At 40.2% G+C, this 27,144-nt stretch overlaps 1 protein-coding gene across 2 annotated transcripts in view; it reads right to left on the reverse strand.

The window, feature by feature from the left end:
* Positions 1–444: 444 nt before the first annotated feature.
* LOC114454847 (CLIP-associating protein 1-B-like) overlaps positions 445–27,144 on the reverse strand; it is a 33,567-nt gene continuing 6,867 nt past the window's right edge. The window contains exons 6-20 of one of the 2 annotated variants that reach the window (XM_028435649.1): positions 26,139–26,282; positions 19,263–19,400; positions 19,065–19,171; positions 18,811–18,936; positions 18,446–18,593; positions 18,135–18,357; positions 17,957–18,013; positions 14,803–14,993; positions 14,604–14,732; positions 13,746–13,952; positions 13,254–13,370; positions 12,960–13,099; positions 11,881–11,896; positions 6,335–6,343; positions 445–454 (exon numbers count right to left, since the gene is read on the reverse strand). In XM_028435649.1, the coding sequence (XP_028291450.1) occupies positions 13,016–13,099; positions 13,254–13,370; positions 13,746–13,952; positions 14,604–14,732; positions 14,803–14,993; positions 17,957–18,013; positions 18,135–18,357; positions 18,446–18,593; positions 18,811–18,936; positions 19,065–19,171; positions 19,263–19,400; positions 26,139–26,282 (1,671 nt within the window). In that variant the 3' untranslated portion in view covers positions 445–454; positions 6,335–6,343; positions 11,881–11,896; positions 12,960–13,015. Of the gene's footprint in view, positions 455–6,334; positions 6,344–11,880; positions 11,897–12,794; positions 13,100–13,253; positions 13,371–13,745; positions 13,953–14,603; positions 14,733–14,802; positions 14,994–17,956; positions 18,014–18,134; positions 18,358–18,445; positions 18,594–18,810; positions 18,937–19,064; positions 19,172–19,262; positions 19,401–26,138; positions 26,283–27,144 lie in introns of those variants that run through there. The other variant, XM_028435650.1, reaches the window with a different exon arrangement.

The following is a 27,144-nucleotide window of genomic DNA, read 5'->3' on the forward strand; positions in this document are numbered from 1 at the left end:
TAACTCCTCCCTCTGCTCTGGTCCAGTACCAACAACTCAATCTGCTTTATATGATCAAAAACATTCAACAGCTTAAAATCCATAAGTACATTAAAGTCGGCAAAAAAAAAAAAAAGGTAACATTTAGGGCTGTAACGATACACAAAAATCATGGTTCGATACGTACCTGGGTTTTTAGGTCAGGATTCGGTTCATTTTCGGTACAATATGGAAAAAATGCAAAACATAAATATGTTTGTTGTTTATTCTAAACTTTAGTAAACCAACAATACATTTAACATTTTACAGAATATAAAAAATACGATACTGTGTGCAGCCTGGTAATAATGCTATAGTCATGTTGTTATCCTGGATCAACTTATCCGTGATCCGGTAGCATTAAACTAGGATAGGGGAGAGTGGGATATGTTATGACATAAGTTACCATGGAGACTTATTCTGTGGAGCTAGCCTGCTACAGATCAGGCTAAGTTCCAGGATCTGTTTAATCTAATCCTTTATCTCAGTCATAGTCACCACAAATAGACCCACTACACATAGTTATCATATCAGAATCAACTTTATTGACCAAGAGTGTATGAAAACACTTGTCTTGGTGACCTGTGCTCTCTCTGATAGTGTAACATTAAATAATAACAATCAACTAGAATAAAGAAAAATAAATAAAAAAAGAAGTATAAACATAAATATAAGAGTAGTTAGACTAATATGTGCAAACTAAATAAAAATAACAAGATAATAGTAATAATAATAATAACGAAATAAAATAAAAATGCAATAATAATAATAAGATAATAGTGCAGTAGTGCATTGATGATTTAAATGAAAATAATATGTCTATGAACATTTCGCAGTGACAGGTTGATCCAGGGTTGTTATGTTTATTTAACTAGACACGCTGTCATTATTTAAACATTTGTGATCATTAATTGCAATAATTTTACATAAATGATTTTGCTATTATTAAATAATGTAGTTTATATATATATATATATATATATAAAATACACATCCCATATAAATATAAACACACAGTAAAGAGTAACATGATGTTCCTTTATTGAATCATCAGCACTTAGTCAAAGCATAGTGTATAACAATAATACATTATCAGAGCTCTATATAATACACCATGCATGTCTACACACTGCAGGACAAATCCATCTTTAACAAATAAACAGAAATGACAGGCCTGTATACACAGTATACAACACAACACAACATAGACAATATGTAACGTAAATGTACAAAATAGATCTGAACTGAAATAATTCATATTGATCTCTGACTAAATGACCGCTGTCATCATCTGGAAACATGACGTATTGTCCCAGTCAGTGTGTTGGCACTCTGGAAGCCCCTCCCCTTCCTTATTCAGGCCATAATGTGGAGGATAGCAACAATAATGTCACATGTGTCTGCGCTGACTCTCAGGTGCTGCAGACACCAGAACGTTCCTTCAGGAGGACGAAGGTCATTCTTGTCCTGGCGTGGGCTTTGTTGTAGGTTGTGGGTCTGTGATGGTGTTACACAAAAGGTCTGAAGGTAGATATGTTGTAAAATGTGATGTGAGATTGTGTATAAAAAATCTACACTTGAAATAAATTTAACGTCACAAATGATGGAAACAAATGTATAAACTGATATTTACACATAAAGTTACAGCTTGTAATCCAACATTCATTCACATGATTTTTAATTACTTGTATAAATGATGGTTTACAACCACAACTCTCTGGTTATAACGTCTCTAATCTACCGCTACACTAACACTAAATACTTTTCTCCTGTGAATCTGAGCTGCTTGAGTTTTGTAACACATTTTGTGAGACGTTTGTAGCAAAACTGATTCATGATCGTAGAAATGGCCCCTCCCCCCCATGTGTGGGATTGACCAATCAGAAGCGAGGATTTGGAGACAGCAGCCAGTGATATGACTGAAACAAAGTCATTTTTATTCACTGCAAAGGCAGGATGCTGATATTTACCTCCACAGATTGTTAGAAAAAGGTTGTTAGAGTCATTTATGAACATAAATATTCATAGACAGTGATTCTCTTTGTTTATATCTAGGGTAACGCTATGTGGAGATGAGGACCTAGAGCTGACAGCTGATGCAGTCGTTAAGCGTTTAATGTATTTTACAAAATCTTTATTTTTATGAGACAGTTCACATACATGTTCATTGTTTTATTGCTTTGTCACGTTATACAGATTGTAGATCAAGTGTTTTGATATGTTTGGGGAAATTGTATCTCAGGTACATTATGTACATTTCTTCTAGTCTTAATAATAATAATAATAATCATTAGTGTACTTCTAACCAATCATAGCACTTAGGTATGATAACAGATGACAGTTCCACAGTCTGATTTAAGTCTCATCTCTATGGTAACCCTAACTGTACATACATTAAACAAGCAAACATCAAAATGTCATGTCAACTTTTATTTACTGTTAGGGTTAGATAACCCTAACCCCAACACTGTTACCTGTGCACCGGAAGTAATTTGGCTGTCTGAAAAACCCGGACGTGTCAGACTGGGAGTCTGTGGCATATAGGCTATTGACAAGTTTTCTCGTCAATGGCACTAAGTGAGTTAAAGTTGCATTTTACACTTTCTATAATGATGAATATTTTTCATTACTGTTATATGATAAATCAAAAAAAAAAATAATCTAGACATTTCGTTTTCTAAAAAGAGAGCATTATTTCAATGCCAATCCACACAAAAAAAAAAAAATCAAAAAGTTATAATTCTGAATAAGTTGTTTTCTTGTGTATTTCTAGATTTTTTTTATTTTTTTATTATATATTATTTTTCAACAGGATAGGTAAAATTCAGGGACACATTTCACTGTAGCTACATTGGATATGACATTACATTATCATGTTTTATAAGTGTACAGGAGTGGGGGTACATGGCTTCACATTAAAGGTCTGAAGGGGTACGTAGTTTGGGAACCACTGTATATGGTTTAGATATTGATCACCTGACAATATATCCTCAAAATCCTATACTTTCAGATCACTTCTTGTTATCCTTTGAATTCAGAATATCAGCCAGCTTAAATTCTGAGAGTAGAGTACACTATAGTAGATCACTGTCTGAAAAAGCTGTAGCTAGATTTAAAGAATTAGTTCCATCATTGTTTACCTCTGATCCATATGATATCTCAACAGAGAGTAGCTATCAAAGTCTAACGTAAGAGTAAATAGATGATCTTATCAACAGTGCAATGTTGTCACTGTACACAGCTCTGGATGCTGTTCCTCCGCTTAAAAAGAAGACGATGTGTCATAAAAAGGTCACTCCCTGGTATAAATCTGAATTGCGTCTTTTAAAACAGCCATCGCGAAAATTAGAAAGGAAGTGTCTCTCCTCAAACATGGTAGAAGTTAATACTGTCTGGAGAGAAAGTTTATTAGTTTATAAAAAAAAAAGCTCTCCGCAAAGCTAGAACCTCTTATTATTCAACTTTAACAGAGGAAAACAAGAACAATCTTATTTATTTTATTTATTTATTCAGTTTATTTCCGACATGGTTACATTCACTTTTTTCTTTTTTTTTTTTTTTTTTTTTTACATTTTTTGTACATGCCGAAAAAGGAGACGAGAGAAGCAGTTTGCTTATCCGGGTCCCGTCCCCTGTTTTACCATCGCAGATTTACATGGGTTTACATGTCTCTCTGGTCAAACATTCTTGATTTCTTCTGAACGTCCATCTGTAGTCAGTGTTGTCCTCTCTATCTTTGTTTGTGTTGGCCTTGTTCCCTGTCAGACGTTGTTAGCGTTCCTCCAGTTCAAGAATAGTTCCTCTTTCGAAGGTGTTTGTAAGGTTTTTCCCTTTTCATCCACAATGTCACCTTGTTTTGTCTCTACATCAAGGGTAATCCAGCTGTTGTTAGTTCTATTGGCAGTGTTGTATTTTCCACTGTCTGATGATGGGATCAGATCCAACTTGTATAAACACATCACTACATCCCAGTTCACAAGCAAGGCAGTATTTTAATGTAATATATCTTAGTTCATAAGCGTGTTTCTAACTGCTGTTGTTAGTTTTATTGGCAGTGTTGTATTTTCCACTGTTAGATTTAACTTGTATAAACACATTATTATATCTTAGTTCATAAGCAAGGTAGTAATTTCATTGTATATAAAAAAAATCGTGTTTCTAACTGCACATATGACAATAAACACTTTGAATTTAAATTTAATGTAATCCTTAATCACCCCACCACCTAGTAATTGAAATGAATAAATGACAGACCTTTTTTACTCTTGGTTTCCACATTTAATTCAGTCTCCGTAAAATAATCACAGTCTGAGTTTTGTTTCCAGTGTTTATATAGATCTGGGTCCATATCCATGATTACCATCAGTAGTGTTGTTGTTTAGGTGGATCCTTCGTATTTTCCCAAGTTGTCCATCGTTTTGATGAGAACTGGTTTTCCGTCCTCTTCTTCCAGGATGTAAATCCTGCAGTTTTTTGACCAAGTCTTCATAATCTTTCCTTCTTTTTTTATTTGACGTGCTTTCCATGCAATGCTTGCATTTTGTTTCGTCAGGTTTTCATTGATGTACACCTTCGTTCCCTTGAGTTTATTTCCTTGCTTGATTATTTCTCCTTTGAATTTTATATTCGTGAAGGTTATTTTTACAGCTCTGGTATCATTTCTCTTTGGCAGGAGATGGCAGGAGTTGATGTTGTCAGGGTTCAGGACAATGTCCTTCGACTTCAGGAAGTCAATGACCTGTTGTTCAATCGATTTTGTTTCTTCGTAACTCCTGGGTTTTATCTTTAGGCCTGTGATGATGACATCTTTCTCTCTTTCCTTTTGTTCCAGCTGTTCAACCCTCGCGTTCAACAATTTTATCTCTTCAGCATTTCTTTCATTCTTTTCTTTCAGTACCTTTGTTTCGCTTTGTAGTCTTTCCAGTGAGTTTTCCAGCGTCTTTTCCAACGACTTTATCTCGGCAGATAGGTTTTGTAGACCCTCGCGTATCATCTCCTTGACCTCTTCCAAACCCGAATTGGGTTCTGAAGGGCCTCCCTGCGGTTTTTTCACCATTTTCCTTCAGTCTTGGGCCCAGTTTTTCAGGCTGTTCAGGCTGTTCAGCTGTAGCCAAGGTCGTGTTATCGGAGCGAATGAAAACACGTCTGCTCTCACCAAAGACCAGAGAATGAATCTTCAGTTTCTATTCAACACTGTAGCCACGCCCACCAAAAGCCACAGCTCTATTCCTGTCAACCTGAGCAGTGACGACTTCATCAATTTCTTTACTGATAAAATTCTAACAATTAGAAACAAAGCTAATGTCCCCCCTGCAGGAGTGAGGTCTATCTGAACTGACCTCAATAGTTAGTGCTTCTAAACCATAGGTGGGCAAACTACGACCCGCGGGTCACATCCATAAACAAAGACGCATGTTTGGGAGATAAAGCTGCAGGTAACAATGATGCTTTCACAACCACGGGAAATCACACCTGTTAACCATTGAATAAACTTCATGAGGAACATTACTCATTAACATATGATCCAGTCCATTACAATATCATAATTATGACTGCATTTATTTGACTTTGTCCTGTAATGCCTGGCGTCCCACTAGGTATGGACAGAAAATGTAAAATGAGGAAGAAAGCAGAGTTAGATTGGTCACCGCCATAACAAACCCACGAAGCAGCAGCAGCAGAGCTTACCCATGGTAGAAACAGAAAATTGGATACCTGGTCAGACAAAACAGTTCTTCCACGTCGGATAAAGTAAGATGTTTGTTGTTGTTGTTTTTTTATTGTGGAGTCTCGTGGTGTCGCGTAAATACGGTTGGCGCTGTGTCAGTTTTGCGGTTCTCCTCCTGGTGCGTCACGGAGCTAAACCGCGGCGCTGACACAGCCATACCCATCTGCAACCATGAGTGGTCCAAAGAAAAGAAGAGTCGACAGTGAGTGTTCATCAAAGAATGGACCAGTAAATACTTGTTACTGTAGTCTGGTCAAAGGCTGTGTGCCTTATTTGCACAGAAATCTTAGCAGTTTTAAAGGAATACAACATCCACCGTCACTTTTCCTCCTAGCATGCTAATTATGCTAATAACCAGTCAACGCAAGAACGCACGGCTACCGCTCAGAGGTTGGCAGCTAGTTTGCAGGCTCAGCAAAACACCTTTATCCGTCAAACTGCCATCCAAGAATCAAGCACAAAGACAAGTTATTTACTGGCATTCAAATTAGCAAAAAAACAGCAAACCTTTGTCTGAAGGACAGTTTCTCACAGAGTTCATGGTAGAGACAGCAGGCGACTCGCCGTGTTGGGCTAACTGAAGAAGACTTAGCTAGCAAGCTAAACCAAAAAGCAGAGTCATTTACATTATATTCCTTGGCACTGGATGAAAGTAATGACATAAAGGACACTGCTCAGCTTTTATCAGACGGATTAATGACAGTTTTGAGATAATGGAGGAGTTTTTGACAATGGAATCCCTAAAGGGGACAACGTGGGTAGAGGACTTGTATGGCAGCGTGTCGGGGTCATCGATAGGTACAAGCTACCTTTGAGTACGCTCGCCAACGTTACCACAGATGGATCGCAGAAAAAAACGTTGGCCTGCTCAAAAGAATCCAGGACAGGGTGAAAGAGGACAACCCTGAGAAAGAGGTCATTTTCCTCCACCAAGAAGTCCTGTGTGAATCCGTGTTGTAGTTTGACCACATGGTGAAACCAGTTGTAAAACTAATTCACTTTATTCAGCATCGTCAGTTTATTAAGTTTCTTGAAGAAACTGACGCTGATCACCAGGACTTACTGTATCACTCCAACGTCTGCTGGTTCAGTCTGAGGACAGTGTGTGAGCTCAAACAGGAGATGATGTCATCTTTAGAGCTACGTGATGAAGCTGAGCTGAGAGACACAGACTGACTTTGTGATGTAACTGTGGACAGACTGACACACATGAATGAGCTGAACGTTAAGCTACAAGGAAAGACTCGTTTGTGGAGGAAATGTACACAAACGTCCCCACCCTGGCTACGTTGAAAGATGACCCTCGACATGTGAAAAAATACAGGAAATCACTGAATGACCTGCATAATGAATTCTGTCGTTGGTTCTATGATTTTCAGCTGGTGTCATGTCCCTTCACACAAAACCTGAAACGGATCCACTGTTTCAGTTGGAACTGATTGATCTCCACCGTCTTAAAGGAGAAGCTGAACTGTCTTAAGAGTCTTTTAATGTAACGAACACCAACAAAGCAGAAACACATCCCAGTTGACAACAAAACTAACACCAGACTTTAACACTAGAAGTCCCACAGAGGGGTCAAATGAACGTTTTACCTATAAAACCCAGAGAGGTGTCATTTGACCCAAAGGATCTGAGCTAACGTCTGTCCTCAGCTGCTTTTGTTATGTCAATGAGGCAGTAAGTGTTGTACCACAGGAGGGGCCCTGCATCCTGGGTTCAGGAAGAATTTCAGTTAATATATAGTTATATACAGTTGCATTGATATTTTAACTCTTTTTGTTTTTTTTTTACATGTGTTAATGGATGATGTAAGAAATATATATTTAAAATTCTCATAAGGTGGAGGCTTTAACCCTCTATGACACAACAACCTGTTTTCCTGATTTTGTCATTTTTTGTATAACATCTACAATTTTACTATTTATTCCCCACAGCACAAAAGGCTGCATGAAAATAGGCTGTTCCTATAGGTATGGAAATGATCCCAGCTCCTCCCTACCCCACCCCAACCTGTGAACATACTCTGAACACATTCTGAACATGCTATGATTTCATCAAACTTCATAAATTCTGATGCACGTCAGTGTCTTGACCAGGTTGTGAAGGGATTGTGATAATAAATATATATATATATAATTTTACACTATGGCCCTTATTATACAGTTTATTGTTGAGAGGCACACCCAGGTTCTTGAAGTGCTCAGTAACAATGTCTTTACTGGATTTGTCTCAGGCCCCATTTACACTACACATTAAATCTGATGTTTTCTGTTTCTTTCAATGTTTGTAGTCTGTGTTTGTTCTCCCCCAGCATCAAGCAGAACGAGTTAATAAACGGGGCATTGTGACTTTAGCTTCCAGGGCACTTCCCCCTAACATTCCAGACTTCCATTGTTAGAGTCAGGCTCTCCCCCCTGCTGATTTCTCAGGTGATTCATTTACAAATGAATAGATGCAAATTGTAGCCATCAGAGTCATCAGTTTGGTCCTAGAGTTCATTTGACCCTGCTCTGGGACTTCTGGGGGGATATAGAAATCCCTGGGACTTCTAGTGTTAATGCACTGGTATAAAATCAACAACACTGTTCCCACTAAAAGTGGATGTAAGTTAACACTAATGCTTTTTATTATTTATGTTTGATATGTGGTCACCACATGATGTTCAAATGGTACAGAAATTTGCTTTTGTTAATGAGTGACATAATAATTCATAATAAATCAAAAACTAAATTAAACTAATTACCTGCATAAAAACAAATGTAAAAGTTCAGCAAAATATACAAGAAACACTTTGTTTACAATCTGTGACAAAAAGCTTAAGAAACAAAAAAGGAAATAAATGTTTTAAATGAGATTAAAAGTTTGTTTGTGGTTCTGCTTCACTTCACATGACATGTTTACACATTAATTACACGATACATTTTGTTCCTGGTCTTTAATTTAATGCTCTTTTAATTTCTGATACATTTTAGGATTCTAAATTTGCCTAATAATGATCTTTATTGTCGATGAAAAAAGGTTTTTGAAGAAGATTGACATGAAATTGAAAATATCCACCTGTCATGTTTCCGATCCCCCACCAGGGGGCGCACCACACATTACTAACAGGCCTGTCTGTCATTAGATCTACAAACATTTCTTTAATTTTGGGTGAAAGTTGCAAATCTGTAGCATATGGTTGATTTGTTATGAAATTCTCTAAATTTGAACTTTAGACAAATTAGATGTTTGCATCGGTTGCTGGCCCCGCCCATCTGTCAATTTTTAAAAGTCCCTGTGGCCCCTGAGCCCACCCAGGTTCTAAACCAACAACCTGTCTTTTAGATCCAATCCCATCTCCACTATTTAAAGATGTTCTTCCACTAATCAGCACTAATATGATGAACTACATTAATACATCTATAGTAACAGGTTATGAACCACAGGCCTTTAAAACCACTGTAATAAAACCTCTCCTTAAAAAACAACCATTGATCCATTTATAGATCAATATCTAATCTACCTTTTATTTCTTGAAAAAGTCATCACAGGTCAACTATGTGATCACCTTCATAGGAACAATTTATAGAGAGCTTTCAGTCTGGCTTTAGAGCCAATCACAGCACAGTAACAGTAACCAATGATCTCCTCTTAGCCTCAGACAGAGGGTTGGTCTCAGTTCTGGTGATCTTAGATCTCAGTGGATCATCATCTACTGCTGCAGAGACTGGGATTAAAGAAACAGCGCTGGGTTGGTTTAAATCCTACCAATCAGACAGAACCACTTTGTTCATGTTAATAATCTGTCCTCAGCACAAATCACAAGGACAGCCTTCTTCTACCTCTGTAATATCTATAAAATCAGGAATATCTTGACCCAGAGTGATGCTGAAAAACTAATCCATGCATGTGTTACATCTAGATTAGATTATTATAACTCTATACTGTCAGGATGTCCTAGTAAGTCACTAAAAAGTCTCCAGTTAATTCAGAATGCTGCAGCTAGAATACTAACAGGTACTAACAGGAGAGAACATATTTCTACAGTATTGGCTTCTCTTCATTGGCTTCCTGTAAAATCTACAATAGAGTTTAAAATTATCCTGTTAGCATACAAAGCTCTACATGATCTAGCTCCTGTATATCTATAGAGACCTGTTAGTGTCCTATCATCCAGGTAGATCACTCTGCTCTCAGTCTGATGGTCTTCTGGAAGTTCCTAAAGTGTCTAGAAGTAGAACAGGAGGCGGAGCATTCAGCTACCAGGCTCCTCCCCTTTGGAACCAGCTCCCAGTCTTACTACAGGAGGCTGCTACTCTCTATACCTTTAAGGCTAAACTCTAAACCTACTTATTTATTAAAGCATATACTGTATAATAGCATTAACATAAACACTAGGAACAAAGATCTAAACCTAAAAATAGGAACTAAGAACTAAGATTATTTAGTAGAACACCAACATTATAAACATGATCCACCATCTACACACATAGCTCTAATGGCTGTAATGAGATGATGTCCAGTCAGACACAGTTGTACCAGGTTGTAGACCAGGGGTGTCCAATTCCGGTCCTCGAGGGCCACTATCCAGCATGTTTTAGATGTTTCCCTCTTCCAACACACCTGATTCAAATGATCAACTCCTCATCCAGCTCTGCAGAAGCCTGATAACGATCCTAATCATTTGAATCAGGTGTGTTGGAAGAGGGAAACATCTAAAACATGCTGGATAGTGGCCCTCGAGGACCGGAATTGGACACCCCTGTTGTAGACCAACCCCCCACTTCTGTTGTATAACCATCATACTGCTCACACTGATATAAACCACATAGATCATTCTAGTTCCACTCACACATAGTTTAGCACCAGGTGTTGCAACACATGATGACCTGATAATAATGTATCATATTTTTCTGCAGTCAGTGTCTTCTCCTCGTCCTTCTCTCTCTGCTCTGTTTCAGGTGAAGCTGATGATGTCACTTCCTGATCTGTGGTTCACGGCTCTAGTCTGGAACACTCTGATGTTCTATCTCTATATCCTGTTCTGTTGGTTCTGTCCACTAAATGTTTGTTAATGTGGATCTTGTTGGGTTTTTTTCCTTTTTATTATGAATTTTATATTTTGATAAGCACTTTGAGATGATTTTGTTGTAATATAAATAAAGTTGAATTGAAATAAGAGGGTAAATCTCACTATGAGGTGGTCTAATCCAAACTAAATCTCTAAAATCAAGTCAACCTTTATTACATAACATACACACCTCATACATTTCACTCATAACATGTATATAAATCTGTGTATAGCCAATAGAAACCTTTAATAATCATCATTTGAATGATCTTATTATCAATATGCTTGTACATTATTAATATTCTCATTTGTTACAATAAATGCATGAATTATACCTGCTTTGTTATTAATATATTAATAAACAAGAACCCACCTTATTAATTAATAACCCATAAATTAATCTTTAACTCAGTCCTCGTTACCTCCTGGCAAATCTTAATGATAATATTATTAATAATTAATATCATTTTTCTCATCATTATCTTTACCTAATGTCTGGACTCAGAACATCATGTTCTCCACCCTGGACTCTCCTCCTGGTCCTGGTTGCAGCAGGTGGAGCTCCTCCCCTTTTATTAACTGTAAGTTAAGCCCCTCCCACCCCACTATGGTGACTCTGATCAACTCTAACAACTGCTGTTGAACTGTTTCATAAAGACTTGAATCCATCGTGTGTTAGAAGCACTTTAGTGAAGCTTAGGAGGAGCTCAGAGTAGAGCAGAGACCAAACAGGTGGAGCTCACTTTGTTTATTCCTTCTTTACATCGTTACAAATCCATCACAGGTGGACGTTAACAAAAAGCTTCTGTACATTTCATCATGAGAACGTCTCAAGTGCAAATAAAAGGTATAAATACAGGCTTGAATAATTCAGGACAAAGAGGGACTACATGCATAGTAGCAAACAGATGCTAGCACATGCTAACCAGTTAGCAAACACCTGTGGGACAACAGATGCTAACCAGTTAGCAACAGTCAGTGTTGCTGTTTAAACAAGCTGAACTTCTGTACATTCATTGACTTAAATAATCCAACGCCGCTCTCTCCTGTGAGGCTAACATCCAGCAACTAAAAGGCAGCGTGTGTTAGCGGTTAGCGCCCCTAAAACCAGACCAGGAAATTAAGAAGGTCACACTGGTCATGACCTCAGCACTTCCTGATCTACATGGTCACATGACCTTCAGTCCTGCTCAGCAGTGACGTACCTTTGAAGAGCAGCTAATGCTAGCTAAACATGCTAGCACTGCATTGACACGTGCTGCAGCTTACATGCTAGCTTCTGTGCTAACGTGCAAACAAAGTTAGCTCACATGTTTTTTTCCAACATGTGAAAGATTGTGAAGTTGTGCAAGTACACGTGTGTGTGTGTGTGTGTGTGTGTGTGTGTAAGGATGATGTGAGGATCAGCCAATCCTGGAGCTTCACCAACTTCCTGCTTTTCTCTGTTGACTCCTCCCACTTTACAATCACCGTATAATGACTCATCAGAAATTAATAAAGACACTTTTACACACTTTGATTTTTCCATGAAAGCAGCAGCAGCGACTTCACTGTTATTGTGTGTGTGTTATTGTGTGTGTGTTATTGTGTGTGTGTTATTGTGTGTGTGTGTTATTGTGTGTGTGTTATTGTGTGTGTGTGTTATTGTGTGTGTGTTATTGTGTGTGTGTTATTGTGTGTGTGTTATTGTGTGTGTGTTATTGTGTGTGTGTGTTATTGTGTGTGTGTTATTGTGTGTGTGTTATTGTGTGTGTGTTATTGTGTGTGTGTTATTGTGTGTGTGTGTTATTGTGTGTGTGTTATTGTGTGTGTGTTATTGTGTGTGTGTTATTGTGTGTGTGTGTTATTGTGTGTGTGTTATTGTGTGTGTGTGTTATTGTGTGTGTTATTGTGTGTGTGTATTTTTGTGTGTGTGTTATTGTGTGTGTGTGTTATTGTGTGTGTGTTATTGTGTGTGTGTTATTGTGTGTGTGTTTTTGTGTGTGTGTTATTGTGTGTGTGTGTTATTGTGTGTGTGTTATTGTGTGTGTGTTATTGTGTGTGTGTTATTGTGTGTGTGTTATTGTGTGTGTGTTATTGTGTTATTGTGTTATTGAGTCTTTAAAAGTAATAAATAGACGAGTCCATACGTGTCTCTGCGTTCACAGGAAAAGGAGGAGTTAGCTAGCACTGTTAGCTAGCTGTGTTAGCTGTTAGCTAGCTGTGTTAGCTGTTAGCTAGCAGTGGGAGGAGATGTCTGAGGAGCTGCTACTGTTGCTGTTCGTCTGAGCTCGTTTGATGTAGAGGTTCAACAACTTCATCTGCACAAAAACAAACACACACACACACACAATAAAAAGACAAATATATAGATTATTATATATAGATTATTATACACGTCCATGGTTTGGAAACAAGCTGAGAACATGATAACTCTGTTAGAGACCATAGTGTGTGAGTGTGTGTGTGTGTTACCTTGCTTCCAGTGAGTTGTATCAGGTGAGGTTTGAGTTCTTCACCAATCACAGAGTAGATAGCAACCAGACAGAAAACACTGGCCTTACGTACACTGCTCTCTGTGTTATCATAGCCCTACACACACACACACACACACACACACACACACACACACACACACACACACACACACACACACACACACACACACACACACACACACACACACACACACACACACACACACACACACACACACACACACACACACACACAGCAGTCGTGTTCTGAACACATCTTATACAAACCTCGTGTAAACAAACAAAACAAGCCAGAAAAACAAACTAATGCAGACATTTAGGAATTATAAAAAATGCAAACATCTTCGTAACAGTTCTGGAACCAGACGTTAGGAACCGGTTCCTAATTGGAACCGGTTTTCGGTGCCCAGCCTTAGTGTTCACTCCCTCTATGTTTCACTCTATGTTTCACTCTATGTTTCACTCCTACCTGCATCAGTCCAGGGATGATGTCTGGCAGCAGCTGCACTAATGAGTCCTTGTTGATCCGTTCGATTACTTTGGTCTGGACTTTGATGGCAGCCAGGTTAACAGGATAGTCAGCAGTCTGAACAATGGGACACAGAACCTTGATGCACTGATCAGGATGAATGGAAGCAGCCAGGGTGGAGGAGGTCTCCTCTGCAGCACGCACCACCTACACACACACACACACACACACATAGAAACAGAAACACACGCAGCTAATGTCAGGCTAATGCTAGGCTAATGTTGAGCTAATGTTAGGCTAATGTTGAGCTAATGTAAGGCTAATGTTGGGCTAATGTTGGGCAAGGGTAAGGCCAATGTTGGGCTAATGTTAGGCTAATGTTGGGCTAATATAAGGATAATGACGTGCTAATGTTGGGCTAATGTTTGGCTAATGTTAGGCTAATGTTGAGCTAATTTAAGGCTAATGTTGGGCTAATGTAAGGCTAATGTTGGGCAAGGGTAAGGCCAATGTTGGGCTAATGTTAGGCTAATGTTGAGCTAATGTAAGGCTAATGTTGGGCTAATGTTGGGCAAGGGTAAGGCCAATGTTGGGCTAATATAAGGATAATGACGCGCTAATGTTGGGCTAATGTTTGTCTAATGTTTGTCTAATGTTTGGCTAATGTTGGGCAAGGGTAAGGCCAATGTTGGGCTAATGTTAGGCTAATGTTGGGCTAATATAAGGATAATGACGCGCTAATGTTGGGCTAATGTTTGGCTAATGTTAGGCTAATGTTTGTCTAATGTTTGGCTAATGTTAAGCTAAAGTTAAGTTTTCACAAACCAAGCCAAAAGACTCTCAGCAGAGAAAGTGTACCTCCTTGTGAGAATCTTTGTGAGCTTCCAGGGTCTTCATGATGGTTAGCTCAGCGTAGTTCTTGAAACGTGCCGGCTGGTTCCTGAGGATCTCCTTCAGGACCCTCAGGGCCAGAGCTCGGATGGTGTGCTGGGAGAAACAAAGGACATGTGTACATGTCCTGTCTGAGAAAGGCTCCACAGAAAGACAAACCACTCACATCTTTGTCTCCCAGGGTCTCCAACAGCAGCAGCAGGATGGTCTTAAAGTGCTCGTCCCACACCGGCAGGTTGTCCTCTCTGGTGATCTTCAGCAGCTCCACCAGGGCTCCTTTACGCTCCTCAGAGCGCTCGTTGTGGTTGGACAACTCCTTCAGAAGGTCGGCCACCAGGTCAGAACTGTCCTGTCCTACTGCACGGCCCACGACACAGAGAGACATAGAGTCAGAAGGACATAGAATTATAGACATAGTCATATAGACATAAAGTCATAGAGTCATATAGACATAGAGTCATAGACATAGAGTCATATAGACATAGAGTCATAGTCATAGAGTCATATAGACATAGAGTCATATAGACATAGAGTCATAGTCATAGAGTCATATAGACATAGAGTCATATAGACATAGAGTCATAGTCATAGAGTCATATAGACATAGAGTCATATAGACATAGAGTCATAGTCATAGAGTCATATAGACAGAGCCAAATAGACATAAAGTCATAGAGACATAGGGTGTGTGTGTGTGTGTGTGTGTGTGTGTGTGTGTGTGTGTGTGTGCGTGTGTGTGTGTGTGTGTGTGTGTGCTGGCACATGAGTAAAAACACTGTCTCTGATTGGCTACCATTAAACATGACTCCTCCTTAGCCAATCATAATCTCTCATCTTGTTTCTAACCCACCTCCTCACTACAGCTGTGTATGAAACCAGGGATGTTTTCATAACAGTTTATTCTATCAATACATGTAACGCACCACATTTAACCTTCAGTAACCATAACAACGTTATAACGGTGTAAAAAGTCATTAGTTAGATTACCTCATTACTGAAAAACAAACGCTGTTACATAACACCGTTATTTTAAACGTAGTTATTCCAAACACTGGTCATAAGGACATAGACATATAGACATAGTCATATAGGCATAGAGTCAGAAGGACATAGAAATAAAGACATAGAGACATTGAGACAGAGTCATATAGACATGTTGACATAGAGTCATGAAGACATAAAGTCATAGAAATAAAGACATAGAGAAAGAGACCAAGTCATTTAGACATAGAGACATAGAGTCATAAAGACAGAGTCATAGAGACAGACATAGAGACATTGAGACATAGAAACATAGAGACATAAAGACAGAGTCATAGCCATAGAGACATAGACATAAATACATAGAGACATTGAGACATAGAAACATAGAGACATAGAAACATAGAGACATAGAGACAGAGTCATAGCCATAGAGACATAGAGACATAGAGACATAGAGAAAGTCATAGACATAGAGACATAGACATAGAGACATAGAGACATAGAGAGAGTCATAGACAGAGACATAGAGACATAGAGACATAGAGACATAGAGTCATAGAGACAGAGTCACACAGACATAGATACATAAAGTCGTAGACATAGTGACATAGTCATAGAGTCGTAGAGTCAGAGACAAAGAGACATAGAGACATATAAATATAGTCATAGAGACTCAAACACAAGAACTTCTCTGAACCAAACCAGTATCTGACCCAGTGTTACTCAGTACAGCCACATATTTACACAGACAGCATCAATCAGGCTGAAGTAGGACAGAAGAGAGTCAAAGCTAAGGCTAAGGCTTAAGATAAGGCTAAGGTTAAAGCTAAAGATAAGGCTAAGGCTAACACCTCAGATACACAGGAGCATAGAAAACACTGACCTAATCATGAGGAAAGAATCAACTGTTAGTGGATGATAGACTGACAGTAAATCATGTTCCTTTCGTCTTCCTTATTGAAGCAGCAGCAGCTCTAACGTATCAATCTACAATGTCTCAGTCCTGATTTATCAAGTTAAACTAAACTAAACTAAGCTAAACTAAATTAAGCTAAGCTAAGCTAAGCTAAGCTAAACTAAACTAAACTAAGATAAGCTAAGAAAAGATAAACTAAACTAAGGTAAGGTAAGCTAAACTAAATTAAACTAAGCTAAGCTAAACTAAACTAAACTAAGCTAAACTAAATTAAACTAAGCTAAGCTAAGCTAAGCTAAACTAAACTAAACTAAACTAAGATAAGCTAAGAAAAGATAAACTAAACTAAGGTAAGGTAAGCTAAACTAAATTAAACTAAGCTAAGCTAAACTAAACTAAACTAAGCTAAACTAAATTAAACTAAGCTAAGCTAAACTAAACTAAACTAAACTAAGCTATGATAAGATAAACTAAACTAAGGTAAACTAAACTAAACTAAGCTAAACTAAACTAAGGTAAACTAAACTAAACTAAGCTAAACTAAATTAAACTTAGCTAAGCTAATCTAAACTAAACTAAACTAAGCTAAACTAAACTAAACTAAACTAAACTAAATTAAACTAAACTAAACTAAGCTATGATAAGCTAAGATAAGATAAACTAAACTAAGGTAAGCTAAACTAAATTAAACTAAGCTAAGCTAAGCTAAACTAAACTAAACTAAACTAAGCTAAACTAAATTAAACTAAGCTAAACTAAACTAAACTAAATTAAACTAAACTAAACTAAGCTATGATAAGCTAAGATAAGATAAACTAAACTAAGGTAAGGTAAGCTAAACTAAATTAAACTAAGCTAAGCTAAACTAAACTAAACTAAGCTAAACTAAATTAAACTAAGCTAAACTAAACTAAACTATGATAAGATAAACTAAACTAAGGTAAACTAAACTAAGCTAAACTAAATTAAACTTAGCTAAGCTAATCTAAACTAAACTAAGCTAAGCTAAACAAAGCTAAACTGAACGAAACTAAACTAAGGTAAGCTAAACTGAATTAATCTAAACTGAGCTAAACTAAACTAAACTAAACTAAACTAAGCTAAGCTAAACTAAACTAAGTTAAACTAAACTAAGCTAAGCTAAGCTAAGGTAAGCTAAACTAAGCTAAGCTAAGCTAAACTAAGCTAAGCTAAACTAAACTAAATTAAGCTATGGTAAGCTAAACTAAGCTAAGGTAAGATAAACTAGGCTAAGCTAAGCTAAGCTAAACTAAACTAAGCTAAACGGTGCAACAGTGATTGAGTCGAGCTCAGACAGACGCTGTAACAGTTCCTGTAGGGGGAGGAGCTTAACACAGAGCAATGAGGAAATGTTTACAAACAGGTGAGAGAGGGGCGGAGTCAGAGCTGATGTCTTTACCGGGAGCGAATCCTTTAGGGAGAGTCTTCCTGTTCTCAGCGCTCTCCTGATGTCGGCCTGGAGCAGGGGGTGGGGCGAGGGGCGGGGGGAAAGATGGAGGGTGGATAGAGGATGTGATGCAACACCAACCAGTGAGTGGAACAGAAAAGCTGCTCGGCCAGTCGACCAATCAACTCACAGTCTCTGAACTGCTCCACGTCGTCATCGAACACGGCCTCCTTCAGCGCGTTCTTATCGTACGAACTGATGCCGTACGGACTGAAGTCTCTGGAACGCGTTCCACAGAAAGAACGAGGAGACGGAGTGTTGAGCAGAGACGTCTTATTGTCCAATGCCGTCCTTCCTCCTTCCACCACGTCCACCACACGACCAGCATCACAGGACACGCCCTCTTTACCAGCCTGGACACAGAGGGACAGAGTCGGTCTATGTACAGGTGGACCCTGTCCTGGTCTCAGACTACCACAGTATGTGAAGCTTGTGACGTACTGCATCATCCCTCTTTCCCTCTCGTCTCATTGGCTCACTCAGATCCTCCTGGCTGCGGTAGCTGAAGCTCTGGATGGCCTCCGTCACCCCTCGGAGTGAGCTATAGATCTCCTCTGAGTTCATGTTCTCTGTGTCGTACTCCGTCATGCTGCAGACACACATCACAAATGAGCTTAGCATTAGCATGCTCACACGTTAGCATTAGCACAAAGGCAGACATGACATGCGGCAAACACATACAGAGACACACAAAGGGTAGAACTAGCTCAGCATTAGCATTAATGTTAGCATTAGCACAGGAGGGACATGACATGCTCCACTAATGAAAGCACATGAAGAAGCTCAGACTGTGGGGTGGGGGGTACCTGGGGGAGTACGCTCTGTGCAGGACTCTGAGGGAGGGGACAGAGGGGGCGGAGTTAGGCTGAGCAGAAGCAGCAGGGGCGGAGTTAGGCTTTGAGAGGCCGTCCACACCCCAACCCCACAAACGACTGCTGACACAGATGGGTGTTTAAGGGTGGGGGGGGGACAGGACACCAGAGGACAGAGAAAAGAAAAAAACCACACTGAGCGTCAGAAGGTGAGAACACAGGAAGGAGGAGGAGTCACCATTACACACCTGGGAGACAGGCCGCCGTGGGAACCATTTGTTGGAGACGTGAGGGGACTGGTTCTGCTGGGTGGGTGACGCTGGGGGGTCCGTCCAACGGTGTTACTGGGAGAACCCTGTGGGGGGGTAGACCATGAGTGGTTCTGACCACACCTACACTGACCACACCCACACTGACAACGCCCACACTGAGCACACCACACTAACCACGCCCACACTGGTCTTCAGGTGGCTGTGCAGCAGCCTGGTGGCTCCGTCCTGGAAGGTTTTGGGCAGAGCCCCCAGCAGCATGGAGAACTCTGGAGTGTTGAGTTCAAACAGAGAGATGAGAACCACCTGAGCAGCCTGTGGACACATGGACAGCACCGCTGGTCAGATGATGGTCACATGTTATCATGTAACGTTTAGTACAACCATGAATCAATGCATTCACTGCTTTTCCTTTTCACTATGGTGATGTATGTGAGAAGCTGTAATCAAGTTCAAAGCTCTTTGAAACCATGGAAACCATCACTTACAGTGTATCACTCCTGAACCTAGTGAAATACTGTCATTATGGAGGGTGTCAGTGAAAAACCACAATATGCAGTTAGAAGTACCAGGAACCATTTTATACTTTCATTTAAAGAAAACAGGTTATACAGGTGAACAGGTTATACAGGTGAACAGGTTATACAGGTGAACAGGTTATACAGGTGAACAGGTTATACAGGTGAACAGGTGCAGACTGATCATCCTTTGTGTGATTACAGACGCAGGAAGAAGACGTTCTATGGAGGACGTGTTGGTCCAGCTGATTGGACACAGCTGTAGTTATGTGTTCAATTATATTTATTATATTATATATAAAGACTGCACAGCTGTGACAGGCTGTGGGTTAAAGTAGATGTGACTGAGAACAATAAGAACTATTCCTGTGGATGTATCAGATCTTTAGACACTCTTTATTAAATATCAGTAACTGGAGGATTAAGTTCAATTCATTTTTTAAAGTTATGATAACAACAGGCCTTGGAAACGATCACATCAGGTCATCCCACGCACTTCAGCCTCAAAATACAGAAGTTTTTTACCAATTGTTCAGTGATTATTCAATATTCACTCTGTAAATGTTTAGTTTGATCTGATCAATACTTTATGAGATATGGGCATTTAGTGAGGTGTGTGTGTGTGTGTGTGTGCGTGCGTGCGTGTGTGTGTGTGTGTGTGTGTGTGTGTGTGTGTGTGTGTGTGTGTGTGTGTGTGTGTGTGTGTGTGTGTGTGTGTGTGCTCTGAAAATATGAACATGTACTTTTTTTAACTATTTTCATTGGCCCATAACTGCATGTGGGAATGTTAGAAAATAACCTCATCTGTTTTAATTTACAGTATAAAGGTTGCTCTTTATTGAGATATAAAACTACTGTAATTTCCAGGCTATAAATTACACTGTTTTATTAGCCGCATTACAATAATTTAGCAATTTTTAAAGAAAAATTCACACAAATGCTGCAGCCTAATATAGGCCACACCCTATTGGCTAACGAGGGTGCCCGTCAGACAACTCGGCCAATCAGAATGGGCGGGTAGGCGGGCTGCTGTAGTCATGTTAGGTTGCTGGGAAATGTCCGTGTTTTAACTGATCAGTTTCCTTTATTACATGAAGTCTCCTCTTCACTGCTCCATGTCTACATATCAGTACATTTACAGCTTTTTACTGTAACCACTGATAAACCACTTCATCTGCTCTTACCGTGAACTACCACAGAGCGATCACAGCGACTCACACTCTGAGTCAGAATACGGACGTGATCACTTCTGAACAAATCCAACGTGGTGACTTTATGCTGTTATGTTATTATTATAAACTGTCTGACTTTTACTGTATCCACACTGTAGCTGTAGCTGTAGCTGGCTCTCTCTCTCTCTGACGTTTATCTGTGTCGTTGCTATGACGATGTAGTGTGCATCATGACAAAATGTAATGTTAACAATGTCATAGTTCCACCTTTTCTAATGTGACTGAGCTTCATTTTGTGACGGCATGAAGCATAAAAAAATGGGAAAAATCCACAATTTAGCCACGTTATTGTTTAAGGTTCAAAGCGTGAGAAAAAAGTAGCCGCTTATAGTAAACATATAAAAAAATATGTGACTTCATTTTTACTTCAACTGGATTATTTCACCACTCGTGAATATTGAAAATCCTTTAAATGAAGCCACTGGAGGTTGGCTCTCTCTCTCTCTCTCTCTCTCTCTCTCTCTCTCTCTCTCTCTCTCTCTCTCTCTCTCTATATATATATATATATATATATATATATATATATAGATGTGAGGACTGTTCCAGGTGGAACTACATCCACGGACTTTCAGCCCCACGTGACGTGTGGGTGTGTCTAATAGATGCACTGTGAACATGCAGGAAACAAACACTTACTGTATATAGATTAATCAGATTAATGAGATTAGACATAAGCAAACAGGAGGGAAACATCACTGATGTCCACAGCCTGGGAAAGCTTTGCTAACCAGTGTTTTCTGTTGTTTGGTCAGTTTATTTTGTTACACACACAGACACACACACACACACACACACGTGTCACACTCTAGTTCCACTGCCTTAAAGGTTGATGGTTAACACCGGGTGTGCAGGGCAGTGCGTGCTGGGGGCGGGGCTACCTGCTTACACTTCTGTTCTTGGTTGACCTCTGCAGAGCTGAGCTGATCCCCATGAAGGTTCTGGGTCACAGAGCAGAGGGGGCTTTAAAGTCATCCTTTCAAAATAAAACACTCTGAAAGAAGCCTCAAGTCATTATGCTACCACCACCATGCTTTACAGTTTGCTGTGGTCAATAACCACACACACAATTTTATACACGTGTGTAGATGATTGTGTGCTGCTTAAAGCCATAAAGTCCACAGAGGTCATCGACCCCCCAGTTATCAATGTTTACATCATATACAGCAGGGGTCACCAACCTTTTTGAAACCAAGAGCTACTTCTTGGGTACTGATTGATCTGAAGAGCTACCAGTTTGATACACACTTAAATAATAATTAGGGAGAAAAAAAAAGAGAAAATGAAATAATTCAATTTCACAGTGTTCTTTTATTTGAAAAACACATAAAGTAAAGAACAAATTCTACAGTACCCGTGCAAATGGTAAATGGTGGTAGTAGTAGAATAAATAAAATAAATAACATAAAATTAAACAAAAAAGGCATACATTGCATAAATTATCCATCAATCTATGCAATGTATGCTTGAAATAAAAATAATCAACAAAAGGAAAATTAAACATAGCCTATACCGATTACACCTCTTCTTATGCAGTGTAATCGTCATTATTATTACAACAATATTATTATTACAATAATATAATTAATTAATTAATTAATTATATTATTGTCCAGCTGGAAACGACGCTCAGTGAAGGATGGTCCGCCCGGACAATGTCGGGCAGAAATCAGGAGAAAATCGGGAGGGTTGGCAAGTATGTATTAAACACAAAAAACACTTTACATTTTAAGTGTTTATATATATGTATTGTCATTTCTAAGTTACATGTAAGTGTGATTTAAACAAGAATAGCTAAATAAATAAATCTATATATATTGTGGCAGCCATGGAGGGGAAGCCGTCTGCAAAGGATTGTGGGAGTGCACAATGGTGTTCTGTTTTAGCACTTTAGAGTGGAATTGTGCACTTTGTTTAGCCATGTTCTGAAGTGGCTGTTAAATATAAGTTGTGTCTTCATGTTATGTAATGAAGAAGGTGTGTTGTGTTTGCACCGTGTGTCAGGTCTGTGTGCGCAGCAGTGACTCTGCACACTGTGCATGTATAGAAGCTTAATTAAAAATAGCACCACCTGCAGGTTTGGGTGTGTGTGAAAAGTAATAAGTAGTCAGTGTCTCGTGCCTCCGCATCGATCGCCACAATATAAAAGCTCACTGGTAAGTGCTGCTATTTGAGCTGTTATTAGAACAGGCCAGCGGGCGACTCATCTGGTCCTTACGGGCGACCTGGTGCCCGCGGGCACCGCGTTGGTGACCCCTGATATACAGTGTACATACCTTACCGTACATGCTGCCTGTTACAGCCGCTCCTGCTTTTTTCATACTTTTTCAACCTTTAACTTGTTTTAACTCATTTTTCTTCAGTTACTTCCTTATATTGATTTGCTTACCTACACTTTAATAGTTTTTGATTGATGATGAACGCGCTACTTTCCTCCAGCGGACTCTACCGAGCTCACATTGTTTACACCAGAGATCAGCTGATGAGGCTGGTACGTAGACCAGATCAGAGAATATCCTCAAACATCTGGAGAAGGACTCATAGAGGCTGCAGAGGAGGTAAAAGACAACTAACAAAGCCAGGTTGAAACAGCTTATGGACAAAAAACCTTTTAAACTGAGAATCTCCTCGGTTACCATGGGCAACGTGAGGTCACTGACAAACAAGATGGAGGAGCTAACGGCACTAGTCCAGAGTCAGAGGGAACATCAGGAGTACAGTTTAATATGTTTTATGGAGTCATGGCTGCACCAGGATATTCCTGATGACAACGTTTCCATCGAGGGCTTTCAGACTGTTCGGGCGGACAGGAAGTGACCGGGAGCTGCAAGAACAAAAGGCGGGGTCTTGCTGTTTTTGTAAACAACTGGTGGTGTAAAAACAGCACACATCACCATCAAAGAGCACATCTGTTGCCTGGACATTGAACTGTTTGCTGTTGGGCTCCGCCCATATTATCTGCCACGTGAGTTTTCTCATGTTTTAATGGTGATTGTTTACGTTCCTCCTGCTGCTAACCCAACATCATCCTGTGACATCATTCACTCAGCCATAGCCTGGTTACACCCATTCATCACCATCTCAGGAGATCACGTTCATCTCAACAAGACTTTGGTTTCACTCAATATGTGACCTGTCCTACCACAGAGGAGAAGACATTAGACCTGCTGTATGCTAATGTTACTGATTCATATGGCTCCTCCCCTCCCCCCCCGCTGGGTCGGTCAGACCATAACCTCATTCATCTCAGCCCCTGGTATCTGCTCCTGGTGATACGCCAGCCTACGACCACGAGGACAGTGAGGAGATGGTCAGAGGAGGTGTTTGAGACGCTGAGAGGATGTTGTGAGGCTACAAACTGGGATGTAGTCTGTGAGCCACATGGACAAGATATTGATAACCTCACAGAATGCATCACAAATGATATGAACTTCTGTGTGGACACCACTGTCCCAGACTGTGAAATGTTCCCCTAACAATAAGCCCTGGGTAACAGAGGACATCAAAGCCATCCTGAACAATAAGAAGAGGACTTTCAGAGATGGTAAGAGGGAGGAGGTGAGATAAATACGGGGGGTTTAAAGGGACAATCAGAGAGGCTAAGGTGGAGTATGGCAGAAAGCTGGAGATAAAGCTTCAGCAAAATAACACCAGAGAGATCTGGAAAGGGATGAGGACCATCACTGGCTTTAAGTCAACCACCATCAGAAGGTTGGACGGTGGTGTGGACCAGACCAACAAACTAAATCTGTTCTTCAACAGATTTGATACTGTCTACTGGACCCCCTACTGTCACCCCTAGTCACACCTCTGTGTGAACCATCATCTCATCTCCTCCTCTGGCTCCCTGAACACCCACACACCTTTAGACTGTACTGACCCCCCCCCCCCCACACACTGCCTGCTCTCTCCACAATAAACATCACAGCTGACCAGGTGAAAAGACAACTGGTGAAACTCTCCTCTCACCTGGACGTGGCAACGAGCCCTGTGAGAGTCATGTTCTTTGACAGAGATGCAGGTGGACTCCTCCATTGTGTCCTGGATTGTGGACTACTTAACTGGCAGACCACAGTATGTATGTCTGAGACACTGTGTGTCTGATATAGTGGTCAGCAATACTGGGGCGTGGCCCCTCAAGGGACTGTCCTCTCTCCTTCCTCTTCACCACCTACACCATGGACTTCAGCTACTGCACTGACACCTGTCATCTCCAGAAGTTCTCTGATGACTCTGCAGTGGTTGGATGTATCAGGGAGGGGGGTGAGGTGGACTACAGGGCTGCTGTGGACAGCTTTGTCACATGGAGTGAGCTGAACCATCTACAGCTCAATGTGACAAAGACCAAGGAGCTGATTGTGGACCTGAGGAGAACCAGGAGGCCAGTCAGACCTGTCTCCATCCAGGAGGTCAGTGTGGACATTGTGGAGGAGAACAAATACCTGGGAGTGGTGATTGATAATAAACTGGACTGGAGGAGGAACACTGACTCCCTCTACAGGAAGGACCAAAGCTGAGGTCCTTCAACATCTGCAGGAAAATGTTGAAGATGTTTTATGAGTCAGTGATGGTGAGTGTGATCATCTACGCTGTTGTTTGCTGGAGGAACAGACTGAGGGTCACAGACACCTACAGACTCTACAGACTCATCCACAAGGTCAGTGACGTTGTGGATTAAACTGGACTCTCAGAGAGGAGGAGCCTGTCTAAGGTGGAGACCATCTTGGTCAATGAGTCCCACCCACTCTATGATGTGCTGGTCAGTCACAGAAGAACCTTCAGCACCTTCAGAACCTTTAGAACCTTCAGCACCAGGCTGATCCAACCACGGTGCTCCACAGAACATCACAGGAAATCCTTCCTGTCTGTGGAGATCAAACTGTATAATTAATCACTAACCTCACAGTTTGATTGTTGTAAATATCTGAATCATATTGTTATAGAATTGGTATAATAATAATAATTATTATTACTTTATTATTATTAATATTATAATTATTTATCCTACTTAATTTTCTACTACTGTAATGTGTGTTTTTGATCCCTATGTTTAACAGTCTTTTTCTTAATTATACACTTATTTATTGTTATAAAATAAAATTATTTTATTTTATTTGTTAACGTTTTCATTCTTTTATTTATGTTTTTTTTTGTGGCTGTAACATAAGCAGTTTAATAAAATAATTCTGATTCTGATCTTGACCAACAACAACATCTGAGCTCCTTAGAGACACTTTTATCATCAGGACATTTAAAGTTTGATCAAAGCCAATAAACGTTGAATAAAAGTCAAAAGATTCACGTACCTTACGAACGTCTGAACTCTTGGGTTCTGTGGTCCATGTGATAATGCGTGACACTGCCAGGCGGGTCTCGCTGGAGTTAACGAAGTCTGTGGGGTCCATCTGTCGGGCCAGGGCCTCAATGTACTTCAGAATGGCCACTTTCACCTGAAGAGGTTGGATCCATTAGACCAGGTCAGTAGTAACGGAATCTACTCTAACAGGGTTGGGGTCAATTACAATCTGTTGCTGTTGTAATTGTAATTGAATTGTAAAGTTCAGATAATTGACTAAATACAAATCTATGGTAAAGTGACATAAACAAAGGTTCAGATGCCCACACCATCTGTCCATAAAGCAAGGAATCTCTGTCTGTCTGTCTGTCTGTCTGTCTGTCTGTTCCTCAAATATCTAAGTATGGAGTAAAAGAATACTCCCTGGATTCTGTAAAGCGTCTTTGAGTGTCCAAAAACAGTACTATATAAAATTGATGTAATATTATTATTATTATTATTATTATTATTATCTCTGCCAATCAGGCTCAGAATGACCTGAGACTTTCAACATGGCTGCTGCTTGGTTCAAAGGTGTGCAACGTGGGATTTGTTTGGACTGTAATGATACAATCATAAATTATTTAATGAAATTGTTCACCGGGAGCGGAGCCACCACAGTCACGTGTGCGCCACAGCCAATCACTGGAGAGCTGGGACTGATGACATCATCACTGTAAAGTGAGAACTGATGCCCGGCCCAGGCACAGGCTCTGTGTCTGGGTAGCAGAGCTGAGACAGGGGGGCTGGAGGAATGGTGCTTCACGGCCGCCCTGTGGTGTGGAGCTGGAGGAGGGAGGAAGCCGCCTGCCTGTGGACCACAGGCCCGTGCGGAGGACCACAGGGTCAGGCGGACCTTCTCGGGGAGAAGTCCCTCTTGGCACCACGGTGCGGGGCGGCGGGGCACACACACCGCCTCACGGGCAGGCAGAGGAATAAGAACGAGTCTGCACGCCATTGAAATGACCCTCACTAAT

This window comes from Gouania willdenowi, chromosome 21 (genome assembly GCF_900634775.1).
Source record: "Gouania willdenowi chromosome 21, fGouWil2.1, whole genome shotgun sequence".
Classification (NCBI taxonomy): domain Eukaryota; kingdom Metazoa; phylum Chordata; class Actinopteri; order Blenniiformes; family Gobiesocidae; genus Gouania; species Gouania willdenowi.